This window comes from Caretta caretta, chromosome 8 (genome assembly GCF_965140235.1).
Source record: "Caretta caretta isolate rCarCar2 chromosome 8, rCarCar1.hap1, whole genome shotgun sequence".
Classification (NCBI taxonomy): domain Eukaryota; kingdom Metazoa; phylum Chordata; order Testudines; family Cheloniidae; genus Caretta; species Caretta caretta.
In genome coordinates, this window is record NC_134213.1 from 39,485,427 (window position 1) to 39,503,861 (window position 18,435).

General features: G+C 55.7%; 1 protein-coding gene across 3 annotated transcripts in view; it reads left to right on the top strand.

Moving 5' to 3' along the window:
* Nucleotides 1-4,773: 4,773 nt before the first annotated feature.
* RELL2 (RELT like 2) overlaps nucleotides 4,774-18,435 on the top strand; it is a 44,655-nt gene continuing 30,993 nt past the window's right edge. Inside the window, exons 1-5 of one of the 3 annotated variants that reach the window (XM_048859701.2) lie at nucleotides 4,774-5,097; nucleotides 10,196-10,409; nucleotides 16,517-16,582; nucleotides 16,665-16,731; nucleotides 18,075-18,263. In XM_048859701.2, coding sequence (XP_048715658.1) covers nucleotides 10,202-10,409; nucleotides 16,517-16,582; nucleotides 16,665-16,731; nucleotides 18,075-18,263 — 530 coding nt within the window. In that variant the 5' untranslated portion in view covers nucleotides 4,774-5,097; nucleotides 10,196-10,201. Of the gene's footprint in view, nucleotides 5,098-5,135; nucleotides 5,390-5,532; nucleotides 5,726-10,195; nucleotides 10,410-16,516; nucleotides 16,583-16,664; nucleotides 16,732-18,074; nucleotides 18,264-18,435 lie in introns of those variants that run through there. The other 2 variants (XM_048859702.2, XM_048859703.2) reach the window with 2 other exon arrangements.

Genomic DNA, 18,435 nt, shown 5'->3' on the forward strand with positions numbered 1-18,435 from the left:
GTCCTGTCTGGTAAGAGACCCAAACAAGGCATAGGGTTTAGAAAGCCATGATTGTGTGACTCCAGTGTTGCTGTGGTTGTGTTATTTTCACATCCAGCAGACCCAGCTCTGTGTATAACAGACTGCACACTCTGACATCCTCTCAAACACCATCAGCCTGGGTGTAGATATGGGTGCTTCCTACTCATGCATTGCATGCCTCACATATGCACACATGCACACACACACTGGGGTTCTGCGCCTAAAACCAAGAAACAATGCTGATTCTGCCCGTGTCATATACACAACCTGGCACTGTCACAAACCAACTATACATCAGTCTTGCAAAACTCTGCTCACCCTGAGTGGGGCTGGAAATTCTCATGCTAGTTTTGCAGAGCTGACACATACACATACAGAGACAGTGTGTGTGTTTGGTGTCTGAGTGCTTCTAGGGACCCTGTCACCATAGTATCTGAGTGCTTCCCAAGTATTTAAAAAACAGACATGATTTTCTCTGTCTTCCAGGTCTGTATGAGAAATAGCTTAATTAGGAAGTGTTCATGCTTGCTGCTGGGAGTGGGTGGGTGTGTTTGCCGCATGTGAACAACTTATTCATGAGAAGCTAAGTAGAAGAAATGAGTTTTGCATTCATTTTGAGTGTGATGTGGCCTGTGGTCATTCTTCTCACTTGTGGGAGTGAATTTCAGGTCCAACTCCTGTGAAGGTTCTGTCCCTGGCACCACAAGTCTCTCTTAGGCTCCCCAGTACTCACAGATCTGCTGGCTGACACTTGCATTGTTTGGCTGGAATGCAGCTGTTGTGGGAGGTTGCAGCTGTGAGGGTGGGGAGGTTTCTCAAGTAGTGAGGGCATGTGCATGGAGGGCTTTGACCATCACAGCAGAAATCCTGATCTGGATTCTGTATTCCACAGGGAGCCAGTGCAGAGAGTGGAGTATTGGGGAGATATACCCTTGGCAGCCTGTGCTGCTTTGTTCTGTACCAGTTGGAGTCATTTCAGGGGGTGAGGCTTCATTCCTAGGTAGAATGAGCTGCAGTAATCAAGTCTGGAGATCATGAATTCATGGGTTATCGTGGGCAGGTCTGTATCTGATAGGATGAGGCACAATCTTCTGGTCCGCTGCAGATGGGAATGGGCACTTTTGTCATTGTCATATTTGGGTACTAATAGCATTAAGTCCCAAAGGACCCCAAGGGGGTAAAATGATACAACAATGAACAGGCAGATGCCTTTGATCATGGGGAATGTTTGAAAGGAGGCCAGGTGTGATGCTGGTGGACCAGGTGCCAAAGCCCCAGGTCTCACTGAACACTTACAAATGCATGGCTGGAATCCATGCCAATTCCCTTCTGTATTAGTATAGCTCAAAGTGATTGTTAAATGTATGAGAATGTATTTGGTGTTTAAACTTCATGAAAATTAATGGATGCTGCATGCATTGTTTTCCCTTATCTGTATCCTGTTATAATGTAATAGCAAACATTTACATTGCATATATCCCTGTAACTAAATAACCCATCAACGAGAAAGAAGCCTTGGATAATGCAAATGAAGAACTTTAACAGAAAAGTGCACATTTCTTGCGCATTTCAAAGATCCCCAGAGTTATTCAGAGAAGCCCTAAGAGACTTTTGGGAAACTGGTAGATAACTACATCTCTGCTACCATTTGGGAATTAGAGACTGTGACTCACCTGCACATATATTTTACCTGTTGTAACCTCTCAATAACTCCCATTTATTCTTCCTAGCTAATAAACCTTTAGTTAGTTTACTACAGAATTGCTGACCATCATTGTCTTTGATGGGAGATCTAGGATACAAATCGATCTGGGTCAGTGACTGGTCTCTTGGGACTGGGGGTAACCTGAATATTTGTGATTTTTGGTGTAAGTGACCATTTGTCATATAGTCCATCTTGCCTGGGTAGCAAGATAGACTGAAGTGTCTAAGGGGACTGCCTGTGAGTCCATTATAATATTACTGCAGTACTTTAGGAGTTCACATTTGTTACTGGTTTGGTGAAATCTAATTATAGAACCAGGTTGGGGTGTCTGCCCTGGTTATGATAGTCTGCCCTGAGGTGGGTACACACAGTCATGAGCCCTCCAGACAGCGGGACACCGGGTCTTCCAAAAAGCAAAGGAGTACTTGTGGCACCTTAGAGACTAACCAATTTATTTGAGCATGAGCTTTCGTGAGTTACAACTCACTTCATCGGATGCATACTGTGGAAAATACAGAAGGTGTTTCTATACACACAAACCATGAAAAAATGGGTGTTTATCACTACAAAAGGTTTTCTCTCCCCCACCCCACTCTCCTGCTGGTAATAGCTTATGTAAGGAGAGTGATCACTTTACACTTTCGTGAGCTGTAGCTCACAAAAGCTCATGCTCAAATAAATTGGTTAGTCTCTAAGGTGCCACAAGTCCTCCTTTTCTTTTTGCGAATACAGACTAACGCGGCTGCTACTCTGAAACGGGTCTTCCAAGCGCTTCTCTCTTTTGTCCCCTCTTGGCCAGGCTCAGCCCTAGACAGCTGCTGTTCACCCAGACACTGGATATGTAGGAGATGTGGAGCTTGGAGTCCATTGTGAGCTGCTGGCATTAGTCCGGGTTGTCTCACCAGCTCTCTTGATGGCTTCTTAGATCATGTTAAATACCGTGGTGCAGACAGCTGAGCCCTGTGGGACTTTGGGGACAGGAGCAGTTCCCAGGACAACCTTCTGGGTTTGGTCTGAGAGGAAGGACCTAGAACTGCTTCAGGATGTTCCCAATCCTGACTGCAGCCTTGGCAGATGGGACAAGAGTGTTTAGTGACCCATAGAATCATAGAATATCAGGGTTGGAAGGGACCCCTGAAGGTCATCTAGTCCAACCCCCTGCTCGAAGCAGGACCAATTCCCAGTTAAATCATCCCAGCCAGGGCTTTGTCAAGCCTGACCTTAAAAACCTCTAAGGAAGGAGATTCTACCACCTCCCTAGGTAACGCATTCCAGTGTTTCACCACCCTCATAGTGAAAAAGTTTTTCCTAATCTCCAATCTAAACCTCCCCCACTGCAACTTGAGACCATTACTCCTCATTCTGTCATCTGCTACCATTGAGAACAGTCTAGAGCCATCCTCTTTGGAACCCCCTTTCAGGTAGTTGAAAGCAGCTATCAAATCCCCCCTCATTCTTCTCTTCTGCAGGCTAAACAATCCCAGCTCCCTCAGCCTCTCCTCATAACTCATGTGTTCCAGACCCCTAATCATTTTTGTTGCCCTTCGCTGGACTCTCTCCAATTTATCCACATCCTTCTTGAAGTGTGGGGCCCAAAACTGGACACAGTACTCCAGATGAGGCCTCACCAATGTTGAATAGAGGGGAACGATCACGTCCCTCGATCTGCTCGCTATGCCCCTACTTATACATCCCAAAATGCCATTGGCCTTCTTGGCAACAAGGGCACACTGCTGACTCATATCCAGCTTCTCGTCCACTGTCACCCCTAGGTCCTTTTCCGCAGAACTGCTGCCTAGCCATTCGGTCCCTAGTCTGTAGCTGTGCATTGGGTTCTTCCGTCCTAAGTGCAGGACCCTGCACTTATCCTTATTGAACCTCATCAGATTTCTTTTGGCCCCATCCTCCAATTTGTCTAGGTCCTTCTGTATCCTATCCCTCCCCTCCAGCGTATCTACCACTCCTCCCAGTTTAGTATCATCCGCAAATTTGCTGAGAGTGCAATCCACACCATCCTCCAGATCATTTATGAAGATATTGAACAAAACCGGCCCCAGGACCGACCCTTGGGGCACTCCACTTGATACCGGCTGCCAACTAGACATGGAACCATTGATAACTACCCGTTGAGCCCGACAATCTAGCCAGCTTTCTACCCACCTTATAGTGCATTCTTCCAGCCCATACTTCCTTAACTTGCTGACAAGAATACTGTGGGAGACCGTGTCAAAAGCTTTGCTAAAGTCAAGAAACAATACATCCACTGCTTTCCCTTCATCCACAGAACCAGTAATCTCATCATAAAAGGCGATTAGATTAGTCAGGCATGACCTTCCCTTGGTGAATCCATGCTGGCTGTTTCTGATCACTTTCCTCTCATGCAAGTGCTTCAGGATTGATTCTTTGAGGACCTGCTCCATGATTTTTCCAGGGACTGAGGTGAGGCTGACTGGCCTGTAGTTCCCAGGATCCTCCTTCTTCCCTTTTTTAAAGATTGGCACTACATTAGCCTTTTTCCAGTCATCCGGAAATAGTATCACATGCTGCTGAGGGTTCAGCTGGGTGAGTCTGTGGCTGGAGTTCCCTTGTCTAGGGGCAGCAACAGTCCTCTCTGTACTGGTCTTTGGCTTAAGGCCTGGCTGAGAGGGAACCAGGATTCTCACAGCTAAGAAGTTGTTTTAATTAGGCTAGACACCAGGCAATAGTTTGTGAAATCTCTGCCATCAAAAGAGCCCATTAGTGCTGTCATAATGCTGCACCCCCACCCCCCATGAACATGCAGGCGTGCACACACGTGCCCTGGCACAGACACAGTCTGGTGCTATTTGCTGTCATAACTATACTGGCTAGTGCAGATAAACTCATGTGTCTCCTCAACCCCCACCCCACTGCAGGTACTGCCACCCTCTTGCTAAGTAGTATTTTCAGCATTGTCCTTTCAAAATGTCTCCTTGCTCTCTAGATGGAGAAGTGCTGCTGTGGAAGGACAGGGCTGTAGAAATGGAGGCGATCGCTATTGTTTCCATGATGTTACAAGGCGCACCTGCCTCCCCCACCCCACAGATGTGTGCAGCCTGCAAATGCTGTCTCCATTCCAGGCTCCCTGTTGTATGTTCCTGCCAGCTGCTGCTGGCTTTGTCCTGGGGGAGTGCCCTGAGCTTCAGTGGTTTTCTGGGTGCCCGAGAACAGGCAGGTGCCTGGAACAGACAGCAGAAGGCTGCTCAGAGGAACAGAAGCAGCCCGGAGCCTGCCTGGTTTGGTCCTTCCCGAGAAGGAGAAGGATGCTCCCGGCCGTAGCCAGCGGCAGGGATGCTGGGTTGCTAGGAGACAGGTGAAGAGAGAGGACCGATGTGCAGAGGCGGGACGCTCAGGTACCTGCTGCCCTCTGGCAAACGCTGCCCAGGAATGGCAGGAGGGACAGTGGCGGCTGCGCCCGGGCTGCTGAGGCGGCCTGGAGCCCGAGAGCAGCCGGCTGCAGGACGGGGACTCCGGGACAGGCCCGGAGCGGGGAGCTGCGGCGGATGCTGAAGCCCAGGCAGAGCCCCGCCAGGCTCCGGATCGGGCAGACGATGCTGGAGCTGCCGGCTCCCTTTGCTGCTCCCGAGCCCTGCCGGTGCTAACCCCGCTCCCCGGGGCTGACCGTCCCCTCTGAGCCCCGCCGCTGTAAGTGCCTGCCGCGGCCCGCGCCGGGAGCGCCCGGGCGGCTGCTGCAGGACTGCGGGGCGGGCGAAGGGGCCGAGGGGAGAGCGAGGCACAGCGAGCGCGGCTCTCCCAGTGCCCTTGGGAACCCGCCGGGAAACGAACCCGCCGGGAAAGCCGCAGCAGGGCCCCGAGGGAGAGACACACCTGGGAGGGCTGAGAGCGGGGCTGCTGGAGCCCGAGGGACGGAGCCCGCGGCTGCTCGGAGGGGGGGATGGAGCGAGGCGTGCAAGGCTCGCGGCGTCCTTGGGAAACCCGCAGCAGCGCAGGGAGCGAGGAAATGCAGAGAGACGCGGGCAGGTAAACAAAAGAAGAGGCAGGGGCTCCCCGGGGTTCCTCCGACTCCCGCCCTTGTGTCTGACCCTTCCCAGAGCAGCCGGGGGGGGGCGCTCGGTGTTCAGGAGCCCCGGGGGGGACGGGACGCGGGACAGCGAGCCGGTAGTGGTACAGCGCGGCGTTTTGGCATGGCAGAGGGCAGCGTGCACTAGGGGTACGGCAAGGTGGTATGGCATGGCAGAGGGCAGTGTGCCGGTCGTGGTATGGTGAGGCGGTATGGCATGGCAGAGGGCAGTGTGCCGGTCGTGGTATGGTGAGGCGGTATGGCATGGCAGAGGGCAGTGTGCCGGTCGTGGTATGGTGAGGCGGTATGGCATGGCAGAGGGCAGTGTGCCGGTCGTGGTATGGTGAGGCCGTATGGCATGGCAGAGGGCAGTGTGCCGGTCGTGGTATGGTGAGGCGGTATGGCATGGCAGAGGGCAGTGTGCCGGTCGTGGTATGGTGAGGCGGTATGGCATGGCAGAGGGCAGTGTGCCGGTCGTGGTATGGTGAGGCGGTATGGCATGGCAGAGGGCAGTGTGCCGGTCGTGGTATGGTGAGGCGGTATGGCATGGCAGAGGGCAGTGTGCCGGTCGTGGTATGGTGAGGCGGTATGGCATGGCAGAGGGCAGTGTGCCGGTCGTGGTATGGTGAGGCGGTATGGCATGGCAGAGGGCAGTGTGCCGGTCGTGGTATGGTGAGGCGGTATGGCATGGCAGAGGGCAGTGTGCCGGTCGTGGTATGGTGAGGCGGTATGGCATGGCAGAGGGCAGTGTGCCGGTCGTGGTATGGTGAGGCGGTATGGCATGGCAGAGGGCAGTGTGCCGGTCGTGGTATGGTGAGGCGGTATGGCATGGCAGAGGGCAGTGTGCCGGTCGTGGTATGGTGAGGCCGTATGGCATGGCAGAGGGCAGTGTGCCGGTCGTGGTATGGTGAGGCCGTATGGCATGGCAGAGGGCAGTGTGCCGGTCGTGGTATGGTGAGGCCGTATGGCATGGCAGAGGGCAGTGTGCCGGTCGTGGTATGGTGAGGCCGTATGGCATGGCAGAGGGCAGTGTGCCGGTCGTGGTATGGTGAGGCCGTATGGAATGGCAGAGGGCAGTGTGCCGGTCGTGGTATGGTGAGGCGGTATGGCATGGCAGAGGGCAGTGTGCCGGTCGTGGTATGGTGAGGCCGTATGGCATGGCAGAGGGCAGTGTGCCGGTCGTGGTATGGTGAGGCGGTATGGCATGGCAGAGGGCAGTGTGCCGGTCGTGGTATGGTGAGGCGGTATGGCATGGCAGAGGGCAGTGTGCCGGTCGTGGTATGGTGAGGCGGTATGGCATGGCAGAGGGCAGTGTGCCGGTCGTGGTATGGTGAGGCGGTATGGCATGGCAGAGGGCAGTGTGCCGGTCGTGGTATGGTGAGGCCGTATGGCATGGCAGAGGGCAGTGTGCCGGTCGTGGTATGGTGAGGCCGTATGGCATGGCAGAGGGCAGTGTGCCGGTCGTGGTATGGTGAGGCCGTATGGCATGGCAGAGGGCAGTGTGCCGGTCGTGGTATGGTGAGGCCGTATGGCATGGCAGAGGGCAGTGTGCCGGTCGTGGTATGGTGAGGCCGTATGGCATGGCAGAGGGCAGTGTGCCGGTCGTGGTATGGTGAGGCCGTATGGCATGGCAGAGGGCAGTGTGCCGGTCGTGGTATGGTGAGGTCGTATGGCATGGCAGAGGGCAGTGTGCCGGTCGTGGTATGGTGAGGCCGTATGGCATGGCAGAGGGCAGTGTGCCGGTCGTGGTATGGTGAGGCCGTATGGCATGGCAGAGGGCAGTGTGCCGGTCGTGGTATGGTGAGGCCGTATGGAATGGCAGAGGGCAGTGTGCCGGTAGCAGTAAAGGGAGGCGGCAGGGAGTGGCAGAAGGCAGTGTGCCGACAGCGGTATGGCATGTCGGTATGGAAGGGCAGAGGGCACAGTGCCAGTGGCAGTAAGGCGAGGCGGCACGGAGTGGCAGAGGGGAGTGTGCTTGTACCAGTATGGCTAGGCAGTGGAATGGCAGATGGCAGTGTGCCGGTAGCCATACCGTGAGGCAGTTTGGCATGGCAGAGGGGAGAGTGCGGTAGTGGTATGTCAAGGCGGTATTGCACAGCAGAGGGCAGTGTGTTGGCAGCAGTGCGGCGAGGCGGTATGGAATGGCAGAAGACAGTTTGCCCGTAGCTGTATGGCTAAGCGGTATGGAATGGCAGAGGGCAGTGTGCCGGTCGTGGTATGGTGAGGCGGTATGGCATGGCAGAGGGCAGTGTGCCGGTCGTGGTATGGTGAGGCCGTATGGCATGGCAGAGGGCAGTGTGCCGGTTGTGGTATGGTGAGGCGGTATGGCATGGCAGAGGGCAGTGTGCCGGTCGTGGTATGGTGAGGCCGTATGGCATGGCAGAGGGCAGTGCCGGTGGCTGTACGGTGAGGCCGTATGGAATGGCAGAGGGCAGTGCCGGTGGCTGTACGGTGAGGCTGTATGGAATGGCAGAGGGCAGTGTGCCGGTCGTGGTACGGTGAGGCCGTATGGAATGGCAGAGGGCAGTGCCGGTGGCTGTACGGTGAGGCCGTATGGAATGGCAGAGGGCAGTGCCGGTGGCTGTACGGTGAGGCTGTATGGAATGGCAGAGGGCAGTGTGCCGGTCGTGGTACGGTGAGGCCGTATGGAATGGCAGAGGGCAGTGCCGGTGGCTGTACGGTGAGGCCGTATGGAATGGCAGAGGGCAGTGCCGGTGGCTGTACGGTGAGGCGGTATGGAATGGCAGAGGGCAGTGCCGGTGGCTGTACGGTGAGGCGGTATGGAATGGCAGAGGGCAGTGCCGGTGGCTGTACGGTGAGGCCGTATGGAATGGCAGAGGGCAGTGCCGGTGGCTGTACGGTGGGGCGGTATGGAATGGCAGAGGGCAGTGCCGGTGGCTGTACGGTGAGGCGGTATGGAATGGCAGAGGGCAGTGTCGGTGGCTGTACGGTGAGGCGGTATGGAATGGCAGAGGGCAGTGCCGGTGGCTGTACGGTGAGGCCGTATGGAATGGCAGAGGGCAGTGCCGGTGGCTGTACGGTGCGGCGGTATGGAATGGCAGAGGGCAGTGCCGGTGGCTGTACGGTGCGGCGGTATGGAATGGCAGAGGGCAGTGCCGGTGGCTGTACGGTGCGGCGGTATGGAATGGCAGAGGGCAGTGCCGGTGGCTGTACGGTGAGGCGGTATGGAATGGCAGAGGGCAGTGCCGGTGGCTGTACGGTGAGGCGGTATGGAATGGCAGAGGGCAGTGCCGGTGGCTGTACGGTGCGGCGGTATGGAATGGCAGAGGGCAGTGCCGGTGGCTGTACGGTGAGGCGGTATGGAATGGCAGAGGGCAGTGCCGGTGGCTGTACGGTGAGGCGGTATGGAATGGCAGAGGGCAGTGCCGGTGGCTGTACGGTGCGGCGGTATGGAATGGCAGAGGGCAGTGCCGGTGGCTGTACGGTGAGGCGGTATGGAATGGCAGAGGGCAGTGCCGGTGGCTGTACGGTGAGGCGGTATGGAATGGCAGAGGGCAGTGCCGGTGGCTGTACGGTGCGGCGGTATGGAATGGCAGAGGGCAGTGCCGGTGGCTGTACGGTGAGGCGGTATGGAATGGCAGAGGGCAGTGCCGGTGGCTGTACGGTGAGGCGGTATGGAATGGCAGAGGGCAGTGCCGGTGGCTGTACGGTGAGGCGGTATGGAATGGCAGAGGGCAGTGCCGGTGGCTGTACGGTGAGGCGGTATGGAATGGCAGAGGGCAGTGCCGGTGGCTGTACGGTGAGGCGGTATGGAATGGCAGAGGGCAGTGCCGGTGGCTGTACGGTGCGGCGGTATGGAATGGCAGAGGGCAGTGCCGGTGGCTGTACGGTGAGGCGGTATGGAATGGCAGAGGGCAGTGCCGGTGGCTGTACGGTGAGGCGGTATGGAATGGCAGAGGGCAGTGCCGGTGGCTGTACGGTGCGGCGGTATGGAATGGCAGAGGGCAGTGCCGGTGGCTGTACGGTGCGGCGGTATGGAATGGCAGAGGGCAGTGCCGGTGGCTGTACGGTGAGGCGGTATGGAATGGCAGAGGGCAGTGCCGGTGGCTGTACGGTGAGGCGGTATGGAATGGCAGAGGGCAGTGCCGGTGGCTGTACGGTGAGGCGGTATGGAATGGCAGAGGGCAGTGCCGGTGGCTGTACGGTGAGGCGGTATGGAATGGCAGAGGGCAGTGCCGGTGGCTGTACGGTGCGGCGGTATGGAATGGCAGAGGGCAGTGCCGGTGGCTGTACGGTGAGGCGGTATGGAATGGCAGAGGGCAGTGCCGGTGGCTGTACGGTGAGGCGGTATGGAATGGCAGAGGGCAGTGTTCCGGTAGCGGTACGGCGAGGCAGTATTGAATGGCAGAGGGGAGTCTGCCAAGGGGTGAATGGTAGGGCTCTGAGTCGTCTTCCCTGCTTTCTCCTAGACCCCTATGTCAGAGCAGAACAGCACCAGTGATGGGGATGCAGATCCCCATCACAGCATGTCTATGCTCTTGCTACTCGTGCTGGTCTTCTTCATCATGGGACTTGTGGGGTTCCTGATCTGCCATGTCCTGAAGAAAAAGGGTTATCGCTGTCGGACCTTTCGCGATGAGCTAGACCTGGAGCACAAGGAGGTGCTGACGGAGCTGCAGGCCAGTGAGTAATGGGGCAGCAGGGTGCGGGAGGGGCTTTCAGCTGGACCCATTCTGCATGTCTTGGCAGCCCCAGCTCACTGACAGGCTGGAGCTGAGTAAGGGAGTGCTGAACCTGGGGAGCCTATGGAAGCCAGTGGTGGATAAGCTATACAACGAGTGTGAGTGGGTCACAGCAAGTAAATGGCAGTATAGTAAATGGCAAGCAGCACATGCACCGTACATGTCACATGAGTGGGAGGGGCCGGGGAGCAGAAAAAGCAGCCAATATCAGCGTGGAAGATAAAGGGCCCTCTTTTTAGCATGTGATCAATAGGGTAAGTTTAGCCCTGGTGTAACTGAGTACAAGTCCCACTGATTTAATCGTGCCTGCTTATGCTAAGGGCTAAATGTGTACTTTACGCTCCTTTTCCACTCATACTGACCGCCAGATCGGTGGCAGTTCCACTTAACGTTCACAGCAGCCATGTAATTTACACCATCATTATGTCACCACTGAATTTGGCCCTGAGAGTACAACTCTGTTTGACTGTGTCTGGCTCAGAGATGCAGCAGTGACGTGCCTGGAGGATTAACAGGGCCAAGATCATGAGGGGGAACGAAAAGCAGGGGTGCATTGCCTATGAGCCCCTCTCTGTTTGGCCATTCCAACCCTGCCACGGGAAAGGGAGAGCCACACACCTCAACTGCCTTAGCCAAAAGAGATCTCTGGGCATATCTTAGGCCACCAGCACGGGTAACAAATGAGTGCCTGCATCTAGAGCCTGCTGGGCACTGGGTCAGGATGACAGCACAAGGTTGCTTTCCTAATATAATCCCACACACGCTTTGTAAAGGCAGAGCTGGTGCAGAGTGTGTTGCTCTGTAGTTGTGTTAATATCACAGATGGTTCTTAATGGAAGCTAGAAACTCGGTTAAGGTTCCAACACCTCGTTTCTGACTCACGTCCCCATCTGTTTTTCAATGTACAAGCAGGAGACCCTCTACAGCTGTGACACAAAATGCCAGTCTGTCCTGTTGAGTATGTTCTTCAGCTGTATGTTTCTATAGCCTACATGTGCACCCTTCAGCCTAGATCATGAGTAGGGGCATTTCTACTATGGATCAGGAGGCTGTCAAGGCTGTCCGTCTGTGAGATCTGGACCCCAGGCTGTAAAGGGCCCCCATATCTGGCAGTGCAGAGCTGAAGGCTGCTGGAGAGCCCTGCCCTGCTGCCCTCTACCATGCAGGACTCAGACTGAGTGGACAGAGGAGCACGGGAGGGAGCTACAAGGTGGCTTGCCACCAGGGCCGATTAATCTTTTGTGGGCCCGGTGCCAAACATATTTGTGGGCCCCCATGGGGACAAAGGAGCATGCCATGGAGAGTTCAGTCTCCAGAGCAAGGAGTCAGCCAAGGCCAATGGGGCATAGCATGGTGGAGCCGGCCCCGCTTCACCCAGCCCAGTGCAAGGGAACTGTATACAAACCAGCAGTTGCCAGATGCACACTGGCCCACCCAGCCCTGTGTTGCCAGGGCGCCCCTTCCCCTTGGGGGTGGGCCCATGCTGTGCCACACAGCACCCGACTTCCTATGCCCAGCCTCCCCCAGAACTGCTATGCCCATCAGCCCCACACACAGACCCTCCACCACAAATGCACAGTGGCCTGCACACTACCACCCCTGCCCAGCACCCCCCCACACACAGCCGCACCACTACTGCCCAATGCACTTCCCCAGAGCCCACCACCACAACTACACAGCACCCCACTCAGACCCCCCACTGCCCAGCATCCCAACACACAGACCTCCCTCAAGAGACCCCCCCACTGGCCAGCAGCCCCGCACACACCTCCAGAGGCCCACTCCCTCACATCCTGCCCCCACCGACCAGCCCTGCTGGAAGGTGACAGTGTCTGCCAGGCTGAGCTGGCAGCGTGGCCAGGGCCGGTGCAGTGCCAGGGCGGGGAAACACTCCAGCCTCTCGGGAGTGGCATGATTAGCCAGGCCAGGGTCTGCCGGACTCCCTCAGGACCCACTTGCCTGGAGATAGGGTGACCATACGTCCCCGTTTGGCTGGGACAGTTCCCTTTTTAAGCTCTGTCCCGGCCATCCTGACTTGTTTGACAAAAATGGGCATTTATCCCGTTCGCTCTTGGCAACTGATGAGTTGGCAAGAGCAAATGAACAACTGCCCAGTTTACCAAAAATGTCTGGTGCGCCCCCCTCGCGGGGGGGGGGGGGAGGAACGTGTGTGGGGGGGTGGCAATGAGAGGTGTCATGCAGCAGGGCTTGGGGGGGTCAGCCTCAGCCCCTGCCAGAAGGGAGCTTGGGGGGGGTGGGGGTTAAGGGCCAGCCCCAGCCCCTGGCAGCGGTGTGGGAAGGGTGTCAGCCCCAGCCCCTGGCAGCGGTGTGGGAAGGGTGTCAGCCCCAGCTCCTGGCAGTGGCATGTGGAGCTCAGGGAGTGGGGGGGGTCAGCCCCTGGCTGTGGTGCGGGGAGCTGTGGGGGAGGGGTCAACCCCAGTGGCAGATTTAGAGTTAGTGGGGCCCTGTGCTGAGCTTCATTTTGGGAGCCCCTCCTAGGGACCCAGCCAAGAAAAAGAACATTCTCTCTTATCTCCCTCCCGCCCCTGTTTTTCATTCTTTTTTTCTTCCTCCTCCTCCTATAAGTTATAGCAAGTAAATGAAAATAAAGGGAGATACCTTGATTGTTCTTGTAGTCTGACCTATTTTTCCACAGATCACTTGAAAATCGCGGGGGGTCTCGGCGGACACTTAATGATCTTTCCAAATATTGTTTGTACCGTTAGCTAACGATTGTAGAGCGCTTTATAAAAAAAATGTAAAAAGACATTGGGGTGTGGGGTCTGACCAGGGTTTAGGGTGTGGGAGGGGGCTCAGGGCTGGGGGTGCAGGGTCTGGGAGGGAGTTAGGGTGCAGGAGCAGGCTGGGGGTTGGGGTGTGGGGTCTGACCAGGCCTTAGGGTGCAGGAGGGGGCTCAGGGCTGGGGCTGCAGGGTCTGGGAGGGACTTAGGGTGCAGGAGCAGGCTGTGGGTTGGGGTGCAGGCTCTGGCCAGGAGTTAGGATGCAGGAGGGGGCTCAGGGTTGGGGCAGGAGATTGGGGTGTGGAGCGCTTACCAGGGGCAGCTTCCATTTGGTGCGAGGGGTGCAGGTGGGGATGTGGGGGGGTGCAGGAGTCAGAGAGGGCAGGGAGCTGTGTGTGTGTGAGAGGGATGCAGGACTCAGGGAGGGCAGGGGGCTGGGGGTATATGAGGGGGTGCAGGAGTCAGGGCTCGGGGTGCAGGAGCGGACTGGGAGTTGGAGTGCAGGGTCTGGCCAGGAGTTAGGATGCAGGAGGTGGCTCAGCGTTGGGGTGTGGAGTGCTTACGTGGGGCAGCTCCCATTTGGTGCTAGGGGTGCAGATTGGGATGTGGGGGGTGGGGGTGCAGTAGCTCCCATTTGGTTCTCAGGGTGGGGGTGGGTATGTGCAGGAGTCAGGACATGAGGTGGGGAGGGCTGGGTATGTGTGGGGGGCCAGTGGAGCCATGGTAAACCCGGTACTGCTTGCCACTCCCCAGGTGACTTGGTGTGAGAGCTGAGGGAAGGGGATTTAGGGCAGAGTCAGGTGCTGCCAAGCAGGGCCCTACAGACAGCCACTCCCATCTCCAGCTGTGGGGAGAGGAGTAGAAGTAAAGCCCCTGCTCGGTATATGAAGTGCTCTGGCTATGCTGTTGTGTATGTTGAGTGGGTGGGGTAAAGTTGGAATCCTGGCTGGAATGTGAAAGATGGCATCTCCCATCCCTCTGGGGAGGGTGATCAGGTTAGGAGCAATGGGGCTGCTAGTACATTTCTGGGGCATGGAGTCTACCTTTTAGCCCCATGTGAGACAGCAGCTGAGGGAGGGGACTGTCTCCAGATCGATGGTGAGAGATAAATGCAAGATGATGTAGTCTTTGGCTGGGAGCAGGAGGGTGACTGAGCCTCTGGCCTGTCTGGGGGGAGCAAGTAGAGAGGGAGGGTAGGCATGGTGCTGGGGAAAGGTCTGTGTTGCCAGTGGGGAGGGGTGAGAGGAGCAGCATTAAGGGGATCTGGTTTGGAGGTGGAAGAGAGGGTAGGGTTAAGGTTGGTTTGCAAGTATGGAAGTTTCACTGCAAATCTCCTGTATTAATTGTGTTTAGTCAGACACTGAGCCATTCTGTCAGTGCTGTTCTAAGGGGCGATGTATTATCAGCCAGAGCTCAGCCTTAGCCACGGTTGTTTGGTAATTTCCTTAGCTTTTACTGAAGTGGAAAAAATATGTGTTTTTCGTGCTTCTTTCATAACTCAGACTGGCTGAGCAGCTCTTGCATAACTGCAGTGAGTCCTGCATTTCAGCAGTGGGTTTGGGAGAGCTGCGGGCTTGGACTGCACAGAGCATCTCTAGCTGGCAGTGCTTACACCTTCCGTGGAGCTCTCACCACCATTGAACCCCCTCCCGCAGCTGCACAGGTGGAACTTTGAGGTAGCCTCAGACCTAGGTTTGAGTAGCTTGGCTTAGTGGAAACATATCTGGGCTTCCCTGAAATCATTAGCTTTGTACGCTCAGCTACTAGAGGGCTCAATCCAAAGCCCATTGAAATCAGTGGGAGTCTTTCCTTTGCTGGATCGGGCCCAGAGATCGCAGCTGTGGGGAATAGTTAGTTTCAGGCCTCCCTAAAGTTACAAGCTCTGCTGGCATAGTACCTGGGGGCTCCATGCTTCCTGGTACAGCTCAGCTTTTAAATAACTAGAAAAGTTTTCATGGGGCTCAGAATTCAGGGCCCCTATGGGAACCACTGAGGAGGCCCCTCCTTGACATTTTGCTCTGCCCATTGCAAGCAGAACACATGAGGCTCTGAAAGTGGCCAGGCAAACCTGGCACCCCTACATGAGCATGGCCTTGGGGAATGCGTCCCAGGAAATGTTTGTGATGTCCGATGACAAATCGCTCAGGGGCATTCGTTCAAATCAGGTCTTAAATCAAAATAAATCATATGGTGTATGGAAAACTGAACTAAAATTACAGAGCTAAGGTTTTAAATGTTCTGGGGTTTCACAGTCCTGCTGGCAGCCGAGGGGGTTCTGAAGGCCATGTGTAAGCAGCAGTCAATTCAGCAGACAGTCAGCTTCAGTGATGCAGGGGGAGCTGTGCCGCTGGTTTAGGGAGTAGCCTGCTTTGTCTCTGGTTTTTGGAGCTCCTATGTGCTATTGTCTGAATTTTAAATAATAAAATAGGGTTAGATTGCAGCCACCCAAGCAGGAGCAATGGTTTGTTTAGGTAATGTCTGTGTACGTATGTACACTAGGAACATAACAACCCTTCCTCACTCTAGGTGGGGAAGATGGGGCAGGCTGGGCCGAAGGCCAAGCATCTGACACCATGTTCCCCTTGACTTAAGGAAGCAGAAGTCCAGCTTCCTGTGGTGGGCTTCAGTGATGCCCTGCAGCTACCTGCCTTGGTCCCCAGCACACTGCAAAGCCAGGAGCATGATTGACAGTGAAGCATGCATGTCTCAGGGGGCCTGCGTTCTCGGATTTTATCTGAAGTTGTTTCTCTTGGACGATGTAATATTCCTGCCTTTTGAACTCCAGTGAGTTCAGGAGCCACTGCCACGGGGAGCCATGGGTCCCCATAGGATGAAATTAGAGATGAGTATTCCACCTCCATCTGCCTACTTCGCCATAGGCATGAAGGCCCAGAACCTCAAAGGTATTTAGGCTGTGGGGGAAAGGGAGGGCTTAAGTACCTTTGAGGATCTGGGCTGAAGGTCCTACCACCACATGTCTTCTAAGAGGGGGATGCGAAGATTCCCTCTCTCCTGCCCCCCCCCCCCCACCGCAGAGGAGAACGAAGTACCAGAGCATCTAGTTTCTGCTGCTGCTAAGGGGTTCCTGTAGCATTGAGGCTGGAAGGTGAACGAGAAGGCCCAGACACATGGTGTGTCAGCCCCAGGGCACGGTGGCAGGGGAGCTCTGCTTTCAGGGCTCTCCATATGTAGCTGGGAGCACTGGGCTTTACTCTGTTGTACTTCAGAGCTGGGCTGGCTGTGGATGGTCTCCTCACCAGGCGACTGCCTGAATCCCTTCACCTGCTGCCACTTTCTCTCCTTCCAGACGAAGAGGAGGAGCTAAACGAGGACACGGTGGAGAAGATAGTGAGATGTATCATTCAGAATGAAGGTGGGTGTTTCCTGGCTCAGCTCGGTGGGCTTTCCCAAGCACCTGGCTCCCTCACACATTTCCTCGTTCTTCTCTTTGCCAGCAAATGTGGAGGCCCTGAAGGAGATGCTGGGGGACAGTGAAGGGGATGTGCCGGTGCCAATGCTCAGGTGAGGCATGCATCCACCACTCCGTGACTCTTGCAAGGTGTGCAGGAGTCAACTGGGTGCAGCAGAGAAGCTCTTTCTGCTCTAGCAGCCCCTGTTGGCAGCCACTCCAGTGCTGTGGCAATCTGCCTCTTCTCACACCTCGGCCCTCCGGCCAGGTTAGGTGTAGCCCCACCCTCCTGTTGAGCAGGAAGTCCCGCACCACAGAAGTCCAACATCCTTACATAGGGGCTTTTGACCCAACTCTGGGCCCCATGCTTCTTACGTCCTCTTATCTCAGGTCTCTCAAAAGTCCTTATCCCCTTGGACCATGGGGCTTCACACCACCTTTTCCAGTGACTGGCAGGGAACCCAGGCCTGCTCTGTATGCTGGGTTCCAGTCCAGGGACCTATAACCAGCAGCCCAGATCTACTTCATCAGCCTCTCTACGTTCACCCTTCTTTCAGGGCCAGGACTCACAAGCCTCTCCCCTGGAATCCACCAATAAATCCCAAACCAAAACCAACCTCTGCCCTCCACGAGCTTCGCCTTTCATCCTTCTCCTTCCCTTCCACTGCTCCTCCACTAAACACCTCCCAGGACTCTCTCCCCCAGACTTTTACCCTTTTACCAGGGTTCACCACCACAGCCTGCTCCACCCCCCTGGCTACTCTGTGTCTCTCCTGGCCTCTTGCCAGACTTCTCCACTTAGGACAGGATCCCTGGGCCAACTCTTCCACGGGCTTCCTCCTGGTCCCCACCAGTCTCTGGTTTCTCTACTGCCAAGAGAGGGACTACAGAGTTTCTCTCTGAAGCCCCCTTCTGCCCCAGACTCCCTCTCTTTAAACTGTGCACTGAGAACCATTCTTAACTGAGCCTGGCATCCCCTTCTGGTGTGACCTGATGAGCTAATTTGCCTCTCCAGCTCCAGTTAACTTTTTCTGAGCCCATCACACAAAGATCTTAGGGATCAGCAGTGCCATGGGAGGCACTCCATTCTGAGGCCCTCTGAGTTCGCTCCAGCCCCTTGGCCAGTCCCACTCAGACTCAGTGCCTGGCTGGAAAGTATATTGCTATTGATGAGGAAGAGGAGAGGTTGAGGCCTTATGGTTCAGCCGTGGAGAAGCCAGATCCTCCAATATATGGAGGCCTCATTTCTTTGACTCCATGTGAATGCTGCCCTGCCAGCAGGCTGGCACATGCCTTCTCTGCTTCCATCCTGTTGCCCTCATGTTGTGAGATAAAGGGGCATTTCTTCAAGAGCTGCTGCCTCTCAGAGTACAATGACCTGAAGCCAGGCCAAGGCGAGAGGTGGACCCCCAGGCGAAAGGAACTGACTGTCTCTTTGTTTGCTCTCCTACTGCAGCCTTTGTCCACATCGTAACAGCCAGGATGGGGGCCTGCCACATCACCACACGGTGCACCTGGGCTCCACTCAGGCACCATGCATTCACTGCAGCAAGAGAAAGAGGCCCCCACTGCAGCGCCAAGGCAGATCCAAGGACGGCAAAGGCAAGATGCACCCTAGAGAGACCACGGTCTTCTCCGTGGGCAGGTACTTGGCGAGACCGACCACCACAAGTCTGTCTGCACATGTGCTGTAACCAGGTTGGCCTTAGGTTCTGAGAGAGACAAGGTGGGTGAGGTAATATGTTTTATTGGACCAACTTCTGTTGGTGGAAGGTGTGTAGCTCGAAAGCTTGTTCCTTCCACCAATAGAAGCTGAT